Raw genomic sequence first — 19559 nt, 5'->3', positions numbered from 1 at the left:
GCTGTATTTACAGCAGATAAAGTGTTAAGAATATATATATTCTATTATATATTTGTGCAGCATGTGTGCATTACGTATATAGTATGTACAACAGTATTAGAGATAATATACAGTGTATAGATAGACAGACAGACAGACAGACAGAGATAGATAGATAGATAGATAGATAGATAGATAGATAGATAGATAGATAGATAGATAGATAGATAGATAGATAGATAGATAGATAGATAGATGGTTGTGGAGAAAAAACTGGCCCTGAACCTGGTATATATATATATTAATATATACTATTGCACTCCCTCTGATAGGTGACGGTTTCTATAGCAACAGCTGGTTCACAGGGTGAAGTTTTCTGTCAGGAGAAATGTGTTTGTTTATAGCTGCCACAACATAAGCAACAACCGGTAAATAGCTGTGGTGTGAGAAGACGTACTGTTACAGTAAAATAATTCGTTAACAGTACCTCGACTTCTCTGTTATGTTACCATAAAGCGACATGGACTGCGTTTACACTCGTGATGTGGTTTCGCGTGTGAGTCTAATCTCTGTGTCATATCAGACTCGCCACTTGCACCTGCCCATCTCATTAGGTCTATTGTACAGGTGTGTGTGTGTGTGTGTGTGTGTGTAGCTTCACCTCACACTCTCAAACCATAAACTTAAACTCATTTATTTTATTATACATTCATTATGAGGTAATAACCTACGTTAAATAATCACACAATCAACCCTATTCTTCGTTTTTTCACTTCATTTCTGTTGAATCTCCCCATCATTTCATTTCTGCTAATAAAAACTGAGAAACCAGAAACGCTGAAAGAAAGACAGCAGACCTAAATGTGTGATGGCTAAAGCAAACAGCTGGTTGTTGTTGTTGTTGTTGTTGTGGTTGCGTGAATGGAGGAATGGGTGATGAATAGATGATGCAGAGGAGAGATAGAGGACAGGTGGAAAAGAAGTGGGACAGAGAGACAAGAGAGAGAGAGAAACCTCTCACGCAAGGTCTAGTGCAAGAGGGAGGGAGTGATGACAAGCACAATCACACGCAGAGAGAGAGAGAGAGAGAGAGAGAGAGAGATGCAGGAGATGCAGGAGATCACCTTAATAAAAACATCTAATTACTTTCATTTAACTAAACCACTGCACAAAAAAATCTGTGTGTGTTGCTGTGTGGGTTCTGTAACTAAAAGTGTGCAGAAGAGTAGACATTCATTTTTATCTTTATTCATTTCTGTATATCTTTCGCCGTTACCTTTGAATGACTTTTGTTACATAACACTGTGAGAGAAAAGATGAGTGGACATAAACACACACAAGGAGAGAGAGAGAGAGAGAGAGAGAGAGAGAGAGGCACTAGGGGGAGCCAAAATGTCACAAGGTAACTCCTGAATTTAATGTGTTATAATACATTAATAAAGGTTTCTTAAATTGAAAACAGACAAAGGCTTTGCTTAAACTGAGGTCCAAATTATTTAAATGATTGATTAATCTAAAATAAAGATTCATCTACACGACTGATTCATCTAAAACAAAGATTCATTTACATAAATGATTCATCTAAAACAAAGATTCATTTAAATGACTGATTCATCTAAAACAAAGATTCATCTTAAACATGATCTAAATCACTGGCTAAGTTCACTGAATCGTTTAATATTCTGATGCCTGTAAGATTTCACTACAGCACTGATTCATTCACATTCAATGAATCACATGATTCATTCATTGACTCAGTTTCCTAGATCAATTTCATAAAATGCCCATGATTGTGATGTGAAACAAAACTAGTTCAAGGTAATTTTTTTCTACAGTAGCTCTGAGACAGAGAGAGAGAGAGAGAGAGAGAGATTCACAGTCTAGGAAGTTCAGATTATGATGAAGTGTTCCATCTGATTCATAACAGAGTTTGAAAAGTCTCACCCGCACATGATGGATACTCACATGCATCTAGTTTTCCCATAATGCCTTGTACCATCAGCACCACTTAATACATCATTTCAACTGTTTTGAATCTTTTTCTTTGAGCGTTGATTTAATAGGTCACTCGGTTATTCCGTTAATGATGCTCAGCGAACACATCACTGCTGCTTCCTCAATAACAGTTCTCTACAATAACAGACCAATGGCATAAAATAAACCAGGTATAATTATAATAATCGGAGATGTAACATTTCCAGAAATATACTGTACCCAAGCCTCTGTCCATTCAGTGTGCTGCATTTTATCAAGGAACAATATGGAGAGTTAATAGAGCAATGTTCTGAGCTGGGAGAGCTTTTCAAATAAACACCATCCTGTGGATTTAATGAATCAGTTCGTTCCTTTATTACAACAAGTCTGAATTCATGTTTATTAAGCTTTAGGTCATGTGATAAAGAACAGTGTCCTGTTTCTAATGTTGTGATTAAAAGTGCACTCCCGAGTGTGTCGTGACGTTCAGTGTGTGAACATGATGTTCTCATGCACAGAAAACATCCATTTTGTTTGTTGAGTCTGTCACACATCAAACATTATAAAGGCTTTGTTCCACCAGGGTCAGATTAGACAACACAGACACCCATGAGGGCTTATGAAATTCTACGTTTTTGCCCAACTATGACGGGTTTCCTCATCCTCGACTACACCATCACAATAAGGTGTTTAGTTAGTGATAGTAAAAACAAAACCTGAGGAAAGAATAAATACATGACACAATTTCATATTTATTAACTGATTGTAGCCAGTGTTCCTGACCCCCATCTGCTCAGCCTGGGACCTGACCTCTGGTGAGAGTCTCATCACCAGGAGGCTGCTTGCAGCTGCTCCACATGGGCAAACTGAAGATACATGAGATTACTGTGGATAGAACCACATAGAATCTATGGAGACTTAATGTCTAATAATCACGATCAGATTTACTTTCAAGTCTCAGTGAATAGTTGATAACTTCAACAAGATAAAAGAAGCCTTTGTTACAGGTATAGTTTGGGGTCAAAGCATAGGGGCAGCTATGATACAGAACCCCTGGAATAAAGTGGTGCTTGCCCAGGAGCCCAACAGTAGCAGCTTGGCAGTGCTGGGGCTTGAAACTAGACTTTCGGGTCAACAACCTAGAGCCTTAACTACTGGACCTACCACTGCCCCACTTCATGTCCTAACTAAAATGAATCTCAAAATACAGTTTTTTTCCATGCCACAGTCACAGGAATTTTAGCAAAGTTTTTTTGTTTCTTTGGTTCTGTAAAGCTGCTTTGAGACAATATTAATTGTTAAAGTGCTATACAAGTAAAATTGAATTGAACTGAGTAATCAACAAAATAGTCCAAGTTAAAAGTCAGAGAGCAAACAATCAGGAAAACAGTCTAAGAGTATGAGCAAAAAGATCCCAATGATACATCAACTGGCCACAAATTCAATATCCTTAAATCATAAAATGATACCAGACAGCTTAGAAATACAGGATGGTGATAAACCCCAGACTTTGCTGAAATCTCTAGGTCTTAATCATGTCTGTAAATGAGGGAATGATTGATACACTCCCTGGGATTTCTCCAGGTTTTCTTGGTTTCTGTGCAATGGACTGGTCTCACATCCTGGGTGTATTCCTGCCTACCAATTTCCGGCTGGCATGTAAACTAACTAACTGATTGCAGGTCACATCAACAGACTGGCAATTCTACTGTGAATGACTTAAAGAAATGGTACAGGTAACTTTCTTTTTAATAGAAATAAAAAAAGCACAATACACAAAGAAATAATTACAGTCATAAAGAACCTGCCTATATATAACCCAATCTTAGCTATTTTAATCTTAACCTAAAAGATTACAAAACAAATCAACAATCTAAAAACACGCAGTAAACCGGAATCACCTGTATGACATGCTGAAAAATACCGGTGCCATGACAAGCAATTAGGTTTTAAACACACCACTCCTATTAAAACAATCAAAACCACATCACACAGTAGGACACCAGAATCAGCTGTAAGACAGCTGCTGAAACATACCACACATTAGCATCAGTCTGTGTGTGCTAAGTTTAAAACAAAAGATAGGAGCTTGCATCCCATCTAGGGTTTATTCCTGCCTTTCACCAGCTGTTCCTGGGATAGGCTATGGATCTACCATGACCTTGATCAAGAGAAGTGGTTACTGAGTGAGTTAGAATATCCTCAGATTTACATGATGCTAATGGCTAGTTAACAAGCTGCCAAAGAAATACAATTGAAATTGAATAAATTATGCATTTGAGATACTCTATGTTTACAAGTCTGCATGAGAGCTCTCCAGTGTTCAGAAATATGTTCCTGCATACCAGACCACACTGTGAAACTGTGCATGTAAAGGGAAATAACAAATAAATAGCTTTATACAGGGACGTTGTGATTCCACTATATTAGGGCTGAAATAAATATCCGATACTATATTTTACAAATTTGAATGAAGGTAAAATATTGTGAAAAAGTGTGTTTATAATTCAAATGGTTTCAGGCCCTAATTGATGTTCTATTCAATTCAATTCAATTTTATTTGTATAGCGTTTTTAACAATGAGCATTGTCTCAAAGCAGCTTTACATGAGAAACAACATAAGAAAACAACAAACATATAAACAGACAGACAGACAGACAGTCCTAGATGTTATCCCAAGTGAGCAAGCCTGAGGTGACTGAGGCGACTGTGGCAAGGAAAAACTCCCTTAGATGGTAAGAGGAACCCATCCTTATTTGGGTGATAATTGTGTGATACAGATACAGCATGTGTATAGTGTTATGTAAATCAATAAGGAGGTTGTTGTCCACAGCGCTGCTTGAATATCCCAATCCTCACAAGCAGAACCCGGCTGGAGCTGGTCCATCTCCGGACGCCACTGGAGCCGGCACAGTCTCTGTATGCCTCGGGATGGGTAGAAGAAGGGAAACAATGGAACAGCATTAGCGTAGCTGCTGTTCATAATATTAGCAGTAATAGATGAATGTGCATTTCATCTAGTTCTCTGCCATTTCTACTCTGGTAAATTTGGTTGAGTTGGTATGTGTTCCGATGATTCTTTCATTCTTTTATTTTCTTGTGAGTTGTGGTTTCATTTGAAGTGACACATGGCACTTTTAGGTTTGGGGCAGAAACTTCCTACAGTAGGGAAAGGGGACTTTAATTTTGACCTTAGGATACCCTGAAACAGGAAGGCCTACTGAAGTAAAAAGGATGGAGGAATTATCTGGTTTTGGAGTACGGTTGGTTCTTTCTTTACTTTTGGAGCTGGTTTTTAATCAGTTGGCCATCCAGTTACAGGAGATAAATGGGGATCTGTATTTACAGTTGGACTTTCATAACGTTATGGCAGTGGGGACTTTTCTCCTTTTTTCTCTGGACTGTTTTTCCTTTTGGGGTTCCAGGCATAAGGACTTCCTCAGAAGGACTATAGATCCCATGTATGGATTGTTTGACCATGACCTTTATGGATAAGTGTTCATTTTACTGTTTTTTTAAAATCAGTACATTTTGTATGTTTCTCTGCTCACATTTGCCTTTGTCTTTGTCAAGCCTCTAAGCAGTTTCTGTTGTACTTAATTATACCCTGTGAGTTTACCAAACTTTAAAGTAGCTTATTAACTGATGGTTTACCAAAGCTGTTTACCAGATTTTTTACAACTTGTATGATATTGTAGTAAGTGGGTGTTTATCAATTGCCAATAATTGCTTTTACATTCTAGACCAAAATCTGAGTTGGTTACATTGTTCCAAATGCATGCTTCCTTACATAAATAATCTTTATTTATACTGTGCATTACTACTTATAAGTTATTACATTGTACTATACTGTTTAGAAGTTATTACATTAATGAATCACAAAAAGACACACAATCATGGGAAAGTCATGAATAAAAGATTAGATAATTCTACACATAAAACATTTTTGCATAACATCCACATTATTCCCTCTGTTAGTTTGTCTACAGAACACATGATATTTCTGCACAACTAGTCCTCTGTCCTGTGGCTCAGATTATATGCCATGGTTAATTCCAGATGGGTGAACTGAGTCGAAACAGATCTTAGATGCTCTCAGACACAACTGTGATCGCAGTTTCTTACCTGTCAAAAAGAACTGCACTAAGCTGGAATACACACCAGACCAAGCACTTTATATATGAATGCACCCCACATCACGTGTGTGTGTGTGTGTGTGTGATGTTAAGTGCTTCTTCTACCATTAGTTACTTGTGACCTGTAGTTGCAATTATAGCAATTGCTGCTGTTGCTGCTGCTGCTACTGCTGCTGTTGCTGCTGCTGCTCCCACAAGTCGTGACGCAGTATGTTTGGTGTATATTTTGTTGCCATTCAATCTTCGTAACTCTTCTATTTTATTCAGAAGCTCACGAACCTGGCACTGATCCTGCTGTTTGTTCTGAAAAACATGGTACTGTCCATTGCACTGCTCCACTAGATTTGTCAGTGTTGGGCAGTTATCCAGGTGATTTTCCATCGAATCTGTCAGTAAATCTCCGTAAGTAAACAGAACCATGGTGCAGTCTCGTGCTTCTTCTCCAAAGTTGTTCTGAATCCACTCAAGCACTTTCTTTTCTTCCTCTGTGAATCTCACACCCAGTTTGATGACTATTAGGATTACATGTGGACCAGGAGCACAAAGGTGTAGCCCTTTGTTAATTTCTCTTTTCAAGTCTTCTTTAGTCAGGGACGTGTGGCAGATTCCCGGTGTATCTACTACAATAATCGCCTTGTCTTCTAAAATAGTGCAGCCTCTTTTACTCACATTGGTGATGGAATGAAAGGCACATGTGTCCTTAAACACTCTTCTGTTTAGGATAGTGTTTCCTGTAGCACTCTTTCCCGACCCACTTTTACCCAACATAAAAATCCTCAGTTCTGTATCTGCAAAATAAAAAGGTTTCAGTATTGTTTAGCAATCTCTGGAATAAATGCAAATTTCAATTTAACATTTAACATCAGTAAAATTGGTCTAAGTACTCACCTTCCATATCCATTTGTAGCTGTGGTGTTTAATGTAGGCTTCAGAGTTCAGTGATACCTGTGGACATGGCCCATAAATCAGTGTTTTTTATTCAAAGAAAATGCAAGCAAGCTATGATCTCCATCTCAGGCTGACCGAGCAGTGAATATAAAGAAGAGCCAGTAGGACAGAACTACAGGGCTTTACAGTAAAAAGGAGAGTTTTTGCCACCTGCAGCAGGTAGGGACTGTACTGAGTGGTGGTTTAGGTTGTAGGTTAAGTGGCTAAGAAAATTTAGCCTCATGTGGCCTAGGCAACCTTCCAAACATGCTTTTACATAAATCACAAAAACAGATGATAATAATAATAATAATAATAATAATAATAATAATAATAATAATAATTATTATTATTATTATTATTATTCCCCCAAACATCCAACATGAGCTGTCCCTCTGATGGAGTACAAGCTGTACTCGTTCCTAATCCTGTCCAACCGTGTGACTCCCAAAGAGAACCTCAACATCTTCAGCTCTGCTACCTCCAGCTCTGACTCCTGTCTCTGTCTCAGTGATACTGCCTCTAAACCATACAGCATGGCCGGTCTCACCACTGTCCTGTACACCTTCCCCTTGATTCTCGCTGAAATTTTTCTATCACACAAAACTCCCTTTCTCCACCCATTCCAACCTGCCTGCACTCGCTTCTTTACCTCTTTCCCACACTCTCCATTACTCTGGACTGTTGACCCCAAGTACTTAAACTCCTGTACCTTCTTCACCTCTTCATCCTACTGTTCCACTTCCCTCCCTTTCATTCACATACATGTACTCAGTCTTACTATGACTGACTTTCATTCCTCTTCTCTCCAGGCATCTTCTCACTCTCTAAAACCCTGTTAAACAAAGTAGTTAAAACTTCCACTGCCGCCTCTCCTAGACACTTCCAGACCTCCACCGGGATGTCATCAGGACCAACTGCCTTTCCACTTTTCATCTTCAAAGCCTTCCTGACTTCATCCTTTCTAATCTTATCTACATTCTGTTCCACAGAGTTCACCCCTTCTACTCTTTTTCCCTCTGATGTTCCTCATTCATCAGCTCTTCAAAGTACTCCTTCCATCTCCTCTGTACACTCTCCTCACTTGTGAGCACCTTTCCATCTCTATCCTTAATAACTCTAACTTGCTGCACATCCTTCCCATCTCGATCCCTCTGCCTAGCTAACCTGTACAAGTCCTTCTCTCCATCTCTAGTGTCTAACCTAGTGTACAACTCATCAAACACCTTCTGCTTGGCCTTAGACACCTCCCTCTTCACTCTGTGCTGTAACTCCTTGTATTCCTGTCTATTCTCTTCAGTCCTGTCCATGTCCCAGTTCTTCTGGGCTAACCTCTTCCTCTGAATACTATCCTGAACTTCCTCATTCCACCACCAAGTCTCCTTATCTTCTTTCCTCCTTCCAGATGACACACCCAGCACCTTTCTTCCTGTCTCCGTGATCACTTCTGCTGTAGTTTCCCAGTCATCTGGCAGCACTACCTGACCACCCAGAGCCTGCCTCAACTTCTGTCTAAATTCCTCACAACATTCCTCCTTTTTCAGCTTCCACCATTTGGTTTTCTTCTCCATCTCTATCTTTGACCTCTGCTTACAGACCATCAAATTCATCCTACACACCACCATCTTATGCTGTCTGGCTACACTCTCTCCCACTACCACTTTACAGACACTAATCTCTTTCAGATTGCCTCTTCTACATAGGATGTAGTCTACCTGTGTGCTCCTACCTCCACTCTTGTAAGTCACTCTATGCTCCTCCCTCTTCTGAAAATAAGTTTTAACCACAGCCATGTCCATCCTCTTAGCAAAGTCCACTACCATCTGTCCTTCAAGGTTCCTTTCCTTAACTCCAAACTTGTCCATCACCTCCTCATCACCTGTGTTCCCCTCACCAACATGTCCATTAAAATCTGCTCCTATCACCACTCTCTCCCCCGTAGGAATAGTCTCTATCACCTCATCTAATTCACCCCAGAATCTCTCTTTCTCCTCTAACTCACAACCTACCTGTGGGGCATAACCACTAACAACATTCAACATCACCCCTTCAACCTCTAACTTCAGACTCATCACCCTGTCTGACACTCTCTTCACCTCCAGAACATTCCTCACAAACTCCTCCTTCAGGACCACACCTACCCCATTTCTCTTACTATCCACACCATAATAAAACAGCTTGAAAGCCTTGCTCCCCTTCCACCTGGTCTCCTGTACACACAGTATATCCACCTTCCTTCTCTCCATCATATCAGCCAGCTCTCTACCTTTCCCTGTCATAGTACCAACATTCAGAGTTCCTATTCTCAGTCCTACACTCTTACCTTTCCTCTTCTCTCTCTGTCTGCACACTCTCCTTCCTCCTCTACTTCTTCAACCAACAGTAGCCCAATTTCCACCGCCGCCTTGTAGGTCAATGGCGCCGATGGTGGTCATTCTTAACCAGGGCCTCGACTGATCCAGTATGAAATTCAGAGTACTGACGATTCGCATGATTAAATTTGGCAATGTTTTATGCCGGATGCCCTTCCTGACATAACCCTCTCTATTTATGCAGGCTTGGGACCGGTCACTGGAGTGAGAAGTCACTGGACTGTGACTCCCATGGCTAGATTAATTATTATTATTATTATTATTATTATTATTATTATTATTATTATTATTATTATTATTATTACTATTCAGTACCATTTTTTAATACAAAATCACAGCAATTTTATCCCCAGTATTCTAAGAGAATTAGCTTTTGCTCTTTTTGGTTCCTTAATGAATGTAGTGTCAAGAATCTTCACATTTACACCGAGCGCCATGAGTGCTTTGTTTTGACTCATGTCTTGTCTCCTCCTTTGTTTTCCACCTTGGCTATTTCCCTCATTTGTCTTGATTGATGTCATATCTTACCTGTTTTCAGTTTCAATTAAAACCCTGTGTGTGCGAGAGAGAGATTCTTTGCAAAGTATACTCTCACTTTTGTTTAATCTCATCATTACTAAACTTCTTTTGTTCATTCTTAGCAAGCCTTGTCCTCATGTTAGTTGGCTTGGATTTTTGACAACAAGTTGTTTTCTAAATCTGACTTTACCTCCCCCTAATAACCCTATCTGCACCTCGTATTAACCATAACTATGTTATTATGTCATATTCATATCATATTCATATTCAAGCAATTTTAATCCTAGTGTAAGTAAAGAAAAGTTATTTACTCAAAAATTTGCATGCAGGTCTCTTTAATGAACATAAACATAAATTGAGGTTACTTACTTTAAAGTTTAGATGAGATGACAGAACTGGATATGGTGAGTTCTTTGCAGATTCTTTCCACAATGAAATGCCTTGAGTTCCAGCTTACACCCAATTTACTGTCTTTGACACGTCACATATAATTTACTCCACCTACAGGGCAGCTTTTATAAGCAAGGGCAGTAAAGAATGCTGGCTTTCCACCACTGAATAATGTGTACACCTACATGTTCATTTATCTGTTGCAAATTTGGCAGAATGATAGCAAAGTGGCTAGCTGATGTTGGCACTTCACAGCTCCACAGAACCTCACCTGGTCCATCAACATTAGCTCCATTACCAAGAAATCCCAGCAGCGTCTCTACTTTCTGTGGAGGCTGATGAAAGCCCATCTACCTCCCCCATCCTGACCATGTCCTACATAGGGACCATCGAGAGCATCGTGAGCAGCTGCATCACTGCCTGGTTTGGGAATAGCAACGTTTCAGATTGCAAGACCCTGCAGCGGATAGTGAGGACAGCTGAGATCATTGAAGTCTCTAGCCGGTCTATCGTGGACATTTACACTACACACTGCATCTGCAAAGCCAACAGCATTGTGGATAACCCCACACACCCCTCACACACACTCTTCACTTACTTTTTCGTCCTTAGCTCTCTGTCTTCAAACAATGTCTGAAGACCTACCTTTTCCTGAAGCACATAAACTTGCTCTTATCTTTTCCTGTTTTTATGTGTTGTTACATGTTTAAAAAAATAATAATAATAATTTTAGGCTAATGGTAATGGTATTGAGCCAGTTCATTGATAGAGACTTAAAGCACTTTTGTATGTCGCTCTGGATAAGAGCATCTGCCAAATGCCAGAAATATTCTATGTAGCTCTGCTTTTGTGTAGCACCATGGTGCTGGTGGAATGTTGATTTATTTCACTATACTCTGCATCATCTATATATGGTTAAAATGATAATAAAAGCTTCTTGACTTGATTTGTATGTTCTCCTTGTCACAGTTTCACCCAACAACACCATGCCCAACCCCTAAACACCACCAGATGTCCCTGCTGCCCAAGTGCTAACAATTCCAGTTCCAGAGATTCTAGCATACACTGCAAAATCTGGGGTTCATTTCCATCCTGTAAGTTTTGTTGTGTCTTACTATGATTTATGAATGTAAAATTTGTAGACTGTTGATGTATCATTGTGATTCTTGCCTTCACCCTTGGACTGTCTTTTCTGTCTGACTCTCTGATTTTTCACCTTTGTACTATTATACAGTACACCTTTACACTCCCTGGGTTTCCTCCCTCATAGGGGCAATTCAGTGGCTAAGACGACATGCCCTTGGTGTAGCCCTCAACCCACCCTGCTCCAGGGGTGCTGCATCCTGACTACATGTTTCATATTTGATGAAACAATTTCACTGTGCAGTAATGTATATGTGACAAATAAAGGCTACTTCTAAATAAGTGTTTTCATGCTACCATGTGCTGGACTGGTCTAACATCCTGAGTGTATTCCTGCATCCCACCCGGTGTTCCTGGGACTGGCTCTGGATTACCCATGACCTTATCAAGTTAACAATTACTGAATGTGAGGGAATAAGCGGGAAAAAGAATTCTACCAATTAAATTTCTCAAATACAGATACAGAGCAGTTTCTTCCTGGCATATAGACTAACTGATTACAGGAAACATTAACAGTATGGTAGTTTTTGTTTGAGTGATTTTATAGAGACGATACAAGTAGCTTTCTTTCTAATTTGTTTCCAGTAAATCAAGCCAGTAAATCAAGTTTCAGTATGTTCTGTTGTAACTGCCTAGTGTATTTTCACTTTCTCATAGATGCTCTGGTGTACCATCAGTGACAAGCTTTTATTTACTTCTGTGTCACTAAGCAATAAAGAACCTGTCCCGTGGCAAATTATACAGCCACTCATTATACAAGTATTTTAGGCACCAAGAACATTCATTCATTCATTCACTGTCTATACCTGCTTATTCCTAGGATTCCTAGGGTCATGGGGGTCTGCTGGAGCCTATCCCAGCGCACATAGGGCGAAAGGCGGCACCAAGAACATGTCTTAGCTAATTTAATCCATTCCTATCTTAACTAAGATTACAAAACAAACAAACAAAAACACACAGTAAACTGGAATCACCTGCCTGGCACAGGGAATTCTTCAACAATTTTTATAAAAAGTGCACAACCATGTTGCACCTTAATATCAGCCTGAATGTAGGGCCCCTTTACCCATCCTGCCATCCTTCTTGAAGCCCCTCTTACCATATTTCTTTAAGGGCGCTCCAGCCACCTTATGATCCTTCTTTAATGCCCCTCTTAACATCCTGCCATCCTTCACCAGGTTCTGCTGAAGTCATGGCTCCACTGGGTCCTTCTGGGTTTGTGTTTGCATCCTGGCTCCCTTGAGGGTGATGGTGGTGGAGGAAGTAAGATGGTCTGAGCAATTTTTTGCTGGGAATTTTTTTACTACTTGGTTTGATATGCAGTGAAATTATACAAGTCTGGCTTAACTGTACAAATACTTTGTGGGCCAGTGTAGGTGCTTCTAAATATGATTGATTACAATTGTCCCAGTAGTTTAGTCAGCTATTTTGTGACAAAGGTAAAGCACATTAGGACTTTCTCACTAGGAATATTCACACTGCTTAACCTGAGGGAAAACAATAAATATGATGTTTACGTATATAATTTGTTGAATAATTGCACATATTACACAAATTGTTAGAATTTCCAAATTCTACTTCAAGCTAATCCCACATCTTACAGGAAAAGGTTAAAATAATTCAAATGTCCATACATTCAAACAAATGCTTATGAGTAAATTGTATCAGCATTTAAGAAAATATCATGCAGAGGAATCTTATACACTAATAAATGTCCAGCCCATGTACTTGAAAAGGGCAGGAATAACTCACAGTTTAGTTTTGTAATGTAATGCTTCCTATTACTCTGTGATATCTGACATTGTCAGGTCTGGCTGTGTCCTAATTAGAAATGAGTACATTACATTTGTGGCATTTGGTAGACACCCTCATCCAGAGCAATGTATATACATTTCACTTATATAACTGAGCAGCTGATGATTAAGGACCTTGCTCAAGGGCCAAGGGGTAGCAGCTGTGGGGAGTAGTGGGATTTGAACACACGACCTTCTGATCAGTTTAACATCTTAACCACTTAGCTACCACTCTCCATGTAAATTTAGAAATGAGTATTGACCTTTATTATGTTTTGGCCAACACAGGGGTTTGTCAAAAATGTCTTGGTATGAAGCTGAAGCATTAAGAGTTCCTTTCACTGGAACTAAGAGGCCGAGCCCAACCCCTGAAAAACAACACCTGAACTCAATGATTTGGAGGGGTGTCCCAAAACCTTTGGCAATATAGTGTATATCAGTGAACAGCTTGACCATGAAATAACTAGCAGTGCATTTCATCACAATATTTTACTGATGGCCCTGCTGGTTTTGTATTCTGGCTTCCCCGAGTTTGAGGGTGGTGGAGGAATTATGATGGACTGGGAATGTTTTGCTGGGAAATCCTTTTCCACTTAGTTTGATATACAGTGAATTATAAAAGTGTGGCTTAACTGTACAAATACTTTATGGGCCAGTGTTGGTGCTTCTTAATACGATTAATTAAGTTCCCTTTCCTGCTTGCATCTTGACTGCAATTGTCCCAATAGTTTAGTCAGTTATTATGTGAGCAGAGAAAGCTAAAGCACATTAGGACTTTCTCAGTAGGAACATTCACATTGCTTAACTTGAGGGAAAACAATAAATATGAGGTTTACATATCAAATAATAGTTCCACATTTTTTATTACATTTTTCAATATTACACACATTGTTAGACTTTCCAAATTCTACTTCAAGCTAATCCCACATCTTACAGGAAAGGGTTAAAATAATTCAAAATGTTCATACAGTCAAACAAAAAAAAACATAACAATGCTAATGAGATAAATGTTTCAACCCTTTAATGTTCTGTGTGACCGTTTCACCGAGTCAATATATTTCATTAACAATTTTTTTAACTTAACCCAAGTGGATTGGGCAGCCGTTTGGTAGAGGCCTAAATAAATTTTAAATTTAAATAACTTTGGGGTCTGTTAAAAAAACAGTTATATATTGTTGTTATTATTGACTGAATTAATTAAATAATGCAAAATAAGAATTTTTCCATTGCTTTGGACATTAAAGGGTTAAGTCCAAACCCATTTAAGAGGTACATTTAAAAAAAATATCACGCAAAGGAAACTAATAAACGGATCCAGTCCATGTACATGTACCATGAATGAATCACAGTTCAGTTTTGTAATGTAATGCTCCTTATTACTCTGTGATATTTGACATTGTCAGGTCTGGCTGTGTTAAATGAGATTGAGTATTGACTTTCATTATGTTTTGGTCAACACTGGATTCATTTTCTGAGTAAAATTCCTAAAACTGCTAGTCCTGCAGCTATTCCTGTAGCAGCAACAAAGCCTAAAGCAAACATTTCCCCAGATCCGGCCTTTCCCTGAGCATAGTTGTACATCTCAGAAGTGTAATAAAGCTTGCCATTCATCAAAACCATGTTATCAATCTTCTGCATCAGCTCTTCTACCTGGGAAGGATTGGAATCATTGTTGTTAAATGCATGATAGCGATTTCCACAGCTGCTGAGGAGCTGCCATAGTTCTGTGCTCTCTGCCAAAAAGTCTTCCAGTTTCTCCTCTCTAAGCTGATCAATATGAGTGAACACAATAATGGTGTAGCGCAAGGCATGTTTTCCAAAGTTCTCCTTAATCCACCGCAGTATATTCTTTTCTTCATCTGTGAATCTGCCCAGTTTGACCACCAGCAGGAACACATGAGGACCAGGAGCTGACATGCTCATACACTCATCAATTTCTTCTCTTAATTGGCGTGGAGTTAGCACTGTGTTAAACAAGCCTGGTGTATCAATAACCCTAATGTGCCCACTTGTTTTCACTTCACATTTTTTAGTCACTAATACAGGAGAAGATTTCACTTCAAAATAGTTGCTCTTAAGGATGGTGTTTCCAGTGGCACTTTTCCCTGATCCAGTTTTCCCCAGAAGAACAATCCGCCGCTCCATTGCTAATATAAAAAATTAAGAAAGAAAAAGTAATTTAAAAAAAGGTTGTATATTTAAAAAATAAATGAAAAACATCTCAAATTGAAAAAAAAATTAAAGTGGAAAAATAGACATGTCATGAACTTTTGCTCTTGGAAAGTAATACCAACATAACCACATCATTAAGCATTCCAAAGCTTTTACTCCCAAACAGATGGAAGAAATAGTTTCACTAATTTCCTCTTCAAAATCATCAGGTAGTGTACTCAAGCCTTTATCTATACTTACCTAAAACAGATACACCCAGAAACAATCAAACAACTATTAGGAATAATTACTCCTCTCCTACCTTTTGTAACAAGGTGAAGTTGTTACAAAAGGTAGGAGAGGAGTAATTATTTGAACCTGCATTGTTCTCTTGTTTTCTCGGTTTTTCACCATCCGCTACCCCTTTCCTTCACAACTCGTACCACCTGCTCTGAAACAACTTCAAGAAGCCAGTTCTTCACCGAATTTTTCCTAAGGAGCACATACAATCTGAACAGAATACGGTAGGGCGACAAGTGGAAAATGGCATTCCATACCACCAGGTGGCACTATGAATAACTGGTAATGCCATTCATTGACAAGATTTTAGAGACATGCACAACAGTAGCATAATCGTGTATATCAATGACATACTCATTTATTGCAAGACCCTGGACAACCATGTATTTCCTGTCCGCACTGTGCTCTCTCGACTACTATGGAACAAGCCAAGGTTCAAGCAGTTACAGAATGTCTGAACCTCCACCCCTGGAATATCCTCCCACCTGACAGTAGGTGCCTTCTAGCCTTTGACTCAGGACCATCCAATAAGTGCACAGTTCTCTCAGTTCTGGCCATCCAGGCATCCACATGACAACAAGGCTAGTACAAAATACCTTCTGGTGGCCAACTCTAATTCAAGATGTTAAAGACTATGTCCAGGTCTGAAAAGTCCTGGAAAAGTGCACAATCCAAGACCTTACACCACAGCACCCCTGGTCGCACATCATGATTTATTACAGATCTGTTTACAGGGATATATAGTCATCATGGTCATTGTAGATCTCTTCTTTAAAGCTTGCAGACTTATGCCACTCAAAGAAGTCTGCCCAGCAATGAAGATAACCACAGCTTTTTTTCCACCATCTTCCACAACTAAGGTTTCCTCAGTCACCATCAGCCTAACCTCGGGGTACCACCCACAATTGAACAGCCAAGCTGACTTAAGCTGTGTGGGAGAGTGCCCATGTCCATCTACAGTGCGCCATCAGGCACCAACCTCTGCAGGCTTACCGCCAGCATCGACCTCACCTACCAAACCAACCTGGACAAACGATCTGGCTTTCTACAAGAAGACTCAGACTCACTTGCCATAAGCTTAGCCCTAGATATTTAGGACCTTTCAATTTTTTAAGGAAGATAAACCCAGTCACGTACTGTCTCCACCCCTCCAGCTACGGTACTGATGTTGTGGGCTGGCTTGAAGGGGATGTGTGGAAAGAAGGGGTTATTTCCACACATCCCCTTCAAGCCAGCCCACAACATCCCTCACACAGACAACACTGAAACAGAAATTAAGGGGTCACCTGCATACCTGGTCCATACCATACTGGACTCCCTTCTGAAAAAAAGGCCAGCTTCAGTATCCGGTTAATTGAGAAGGGGATTGCCCCAAGGAGAGGTCATGAGTCTGTTTTTTGACATCCTGCACTCCTTGGTAACGGAAGAATTTCACAGGGACCACCCTGACAAACCTGCACCATGGCCCCACGGGCGCCCACGTAGATGAACACCAAGAGGTGTCCTGGGGGAGGGAGTATTTCTGTAATGACTTCACCTGTACCTCCCCTTCCAATCCTCCAGAGGGAACCCTCCCCTGAATGTTGACATTGGCTTCAGGTCAAAGGGCATGTCCTGCTTTTGGTCTTCTTAAGCCATGCTTACGCTATTATTCAGTTTTGTTAGTGTTAGCTATGTACCAAGCCATTCATTGAATTATTCTCTCTGATTGCTTTTTCTGTGTTTTTACTCTTTGGATTTTGTGTATTGGATTTTGTTGCCACATTGTTTGCTTTATAATTTTTTGTCTTTTTTTGACCACATATTTTCCCTGTCGTTTTGGATTATCTCCCTTTGGATTTTTCTGTTTAATAAAAACTCTGCTCAATGATTTTACACCATCTGCTTCTAGGGGTTCATTCCACCTATTTTCTTTATTTTTTTAAAACTTACAGTTATCTAAACACTGATGCTTGCATAGTACTAAAACAGCGTTGGATATAGTGGTAAATAACACTGGAACTAGAATAGCCTAAAGATCGAAGAACAATGAAGACAATGAAAACAGTGTCACTATTTGCCCTGAATTCACCAAAAACTTTCTCTCTAGTAAAAAACAAAATGGCAACAGAATCTTTCACACACAGTTGATTTTTGTTTATATAGAACAGGAGGAAATGGCAAACCATCAGATTAACCCTTGAATGTAAATTTTGTTCCTTTTCTAAGTCCTAGTTAAGATCTGTCAGTTGGCAGTGATTTAAATAACACTATAAAATAACAATGTGTTCTGACTAACACTAAAATGATCTGAACAAAAAAAATTATTTTGTTTTTCAGAACTGAAAGCCATTAAAATGAAAAGGCAGAACTGAAACACTGTACACTGCCGTAGTAAAGCTCATGTACACTCATATACTCTCTGCCTTAAATAAAACTGCTGGAAAAAATGACACAGCATACTGGATGGGGCATCATATCAGCTAATAATTTCTCATTGTTCCAAATTGAGAAAAAACTGATTGATTATTGCAGGTACTTACTTTAGAGTTTGGAAGTGAAATGAAAGGGTGAGAAGAGTCTTGTTCAGTCTTGTAGATTGTGTTGTGAAGATCTGTTGCGTTCCACTGCTTTCTGACACATAATCATATAATCCATGTCATGCAAAAATCTGTTGTTAAACTACCTGTTAAGCAGGTTTTGTTAGGAAAGGGTAAGGCTACATTATAGCACTCACATTAGTTTTCTACTGATGGCTGGTTGCATTAGATGGAAGTCATAAATATATCAGTTACCAGCAGTGCATTTTATCACAAGGGTTTACAGATAACCTAAAAAATGGAATGGTGTGAACTATTCACACACACACACACACACACACACACTTATGTTAAGGCAAAAAGCATTCATACTTTCCAATTTCTTCCAAAATTTTATGCAAAGAAACCTTTATTTATCACATATAGATTACAAAACAATAAAAAAAAAACCTTTTCCTCCGAGTTTATGATGTTGGGTTCAAAGCACAGGTTCAGCCATGATGCAGCACACATAAAGCAGAAGGGTGCTTATGGGCCCATCAGTGGCAGCCTGGCCATGTTAGGACCTGACCTACCAATTAACAACCAAGAGCCTTAACTATTTGAACCATCACTGCTCTAGTTTTCAAATGTGTGTCATTTATTTTTTTCCACAAATATTTTTATTGATTTTTTCATTATATTTATGAAAAGCACAATAAAACTCCCGTCCCCTGAGCCACCCCCTTCTCATAGAAGTCCTCAATTTTCCCTTTTGCAAGATAAGTAAGTCTTTCCAAAGCCAGGTTATGAGACATTTCCCTGATCCACTGACCTGAAGTAAGTCCTTGAATGTCTTTCCATTTTGAGGCAATAACATGCTTGGCTTGCAACAAACAGAAATTAATAAGCCTTTTCTTCTTTCCATTCAACAAAAGATTTTCAGAATACACAATTTAGCATCTACAGGAACATCACTTTCTATTATTCTAGAAGTTAGGTACAAGATTTCCTTCCAAAATTTCTTAATTTTCTCACATTCCCACATACAGTGAAACAGTGTACCTATTTCACTATTACATTTAACACAATTATCAGGAATATTGAGGTTAAACTTATGGAGTTTTACTGGAGTTATATACATTCTGAGTAACCATTTATATTGTAACAACCTAAATCTAGTATTAATAGTTTGAGTTTGGGCTAGGAGGCAGGTCTCTTCCCAGGCCTCTAGTAAAATGTCAGTTTGAAGACCATGTTTCCATGCAGATAGATATGAAAGGGAGTTTTCCTTTGAACCTGTAAGAAGTATATTATAAAACTTTGATAAATGACCTTCAGTATGTAAATGGTTCAAGGTGAAGTTTTCAATAGAGG

At 39.1% G+C, this 19559-nt stretch overlaps 2 protein-coding genes across 2 annotated transcripts; both read right to left on the bottom strand.

Annotated features, from left to right (window-relative positions):
• Positions 1-2420: 2420 nt before the first annotated feature.
• On the bottom strand, positions 2421-10369 carry LOC131346941 (GTPase IMAP family member 4-like). The gene is made up of 3 exons (XM_058380750.1): positions 10277-10369; positions 6978-7034; positions 2421-6877 (listed from the first exon to the last, which is right to left on the bottom strand). The coding sequence occupies exons 2-3, from the start codon at positions 6988-6990 to the stop codon at positions 6201-6203; spliced, it is 690 nt and encodes a 229-aa protein (XP_058236733.1). The 5' UTR covers positions 6991-7034; positions 10277-10369; the 3' UTR covers positions 2421-6200.
• Positions 10370-14087: 3718 nt separating this feature from the next.
• LOC131346942 (GTPase IMAP family member 9-like) lies at positions 14088-18354 on the bottom strand. Its single transcript, XM_058380751.1, has 2 exons — positions 18207-18354; positions 14088-15380 (listed from the first exon to the last, which is right to left on the bottom strand). Exon 2 carries the CDS (start codon positions 15376-15378, stop codon positions 14698-14700), a length of 681 nt encoding a protein of 226 aa, XP_058236734.1. The 5' UTR covers positions 15379-15380; positions 18207-18354; the 3' UTR covers positions 14088-14697.
• Between the last annotated feature and the right edge of the window lie 1205 nt (positions 18355-19559).

This window comes from Hemibagrus wyckioides, linkage group LG26 (assembly GCF_019097595.1).
Source record: "Hemibagrus wyckioides isolate EC202008001 linkage group LG26, SWU_Hwy_1.0, whole genome shotgun sequence".
Taxonomy (NCBI): Eukaryota; Metazoa; Chordata; class Actinopteri; order Siluriformes; family Bagridae; genus Hemibagrus; species Hemibagrus wyckioides.
The sequence above is the reverse complement of the archived record's forward strand: the minus strand, read 5'-3'. Positions and strand labels throughout refer to the sequence as shown.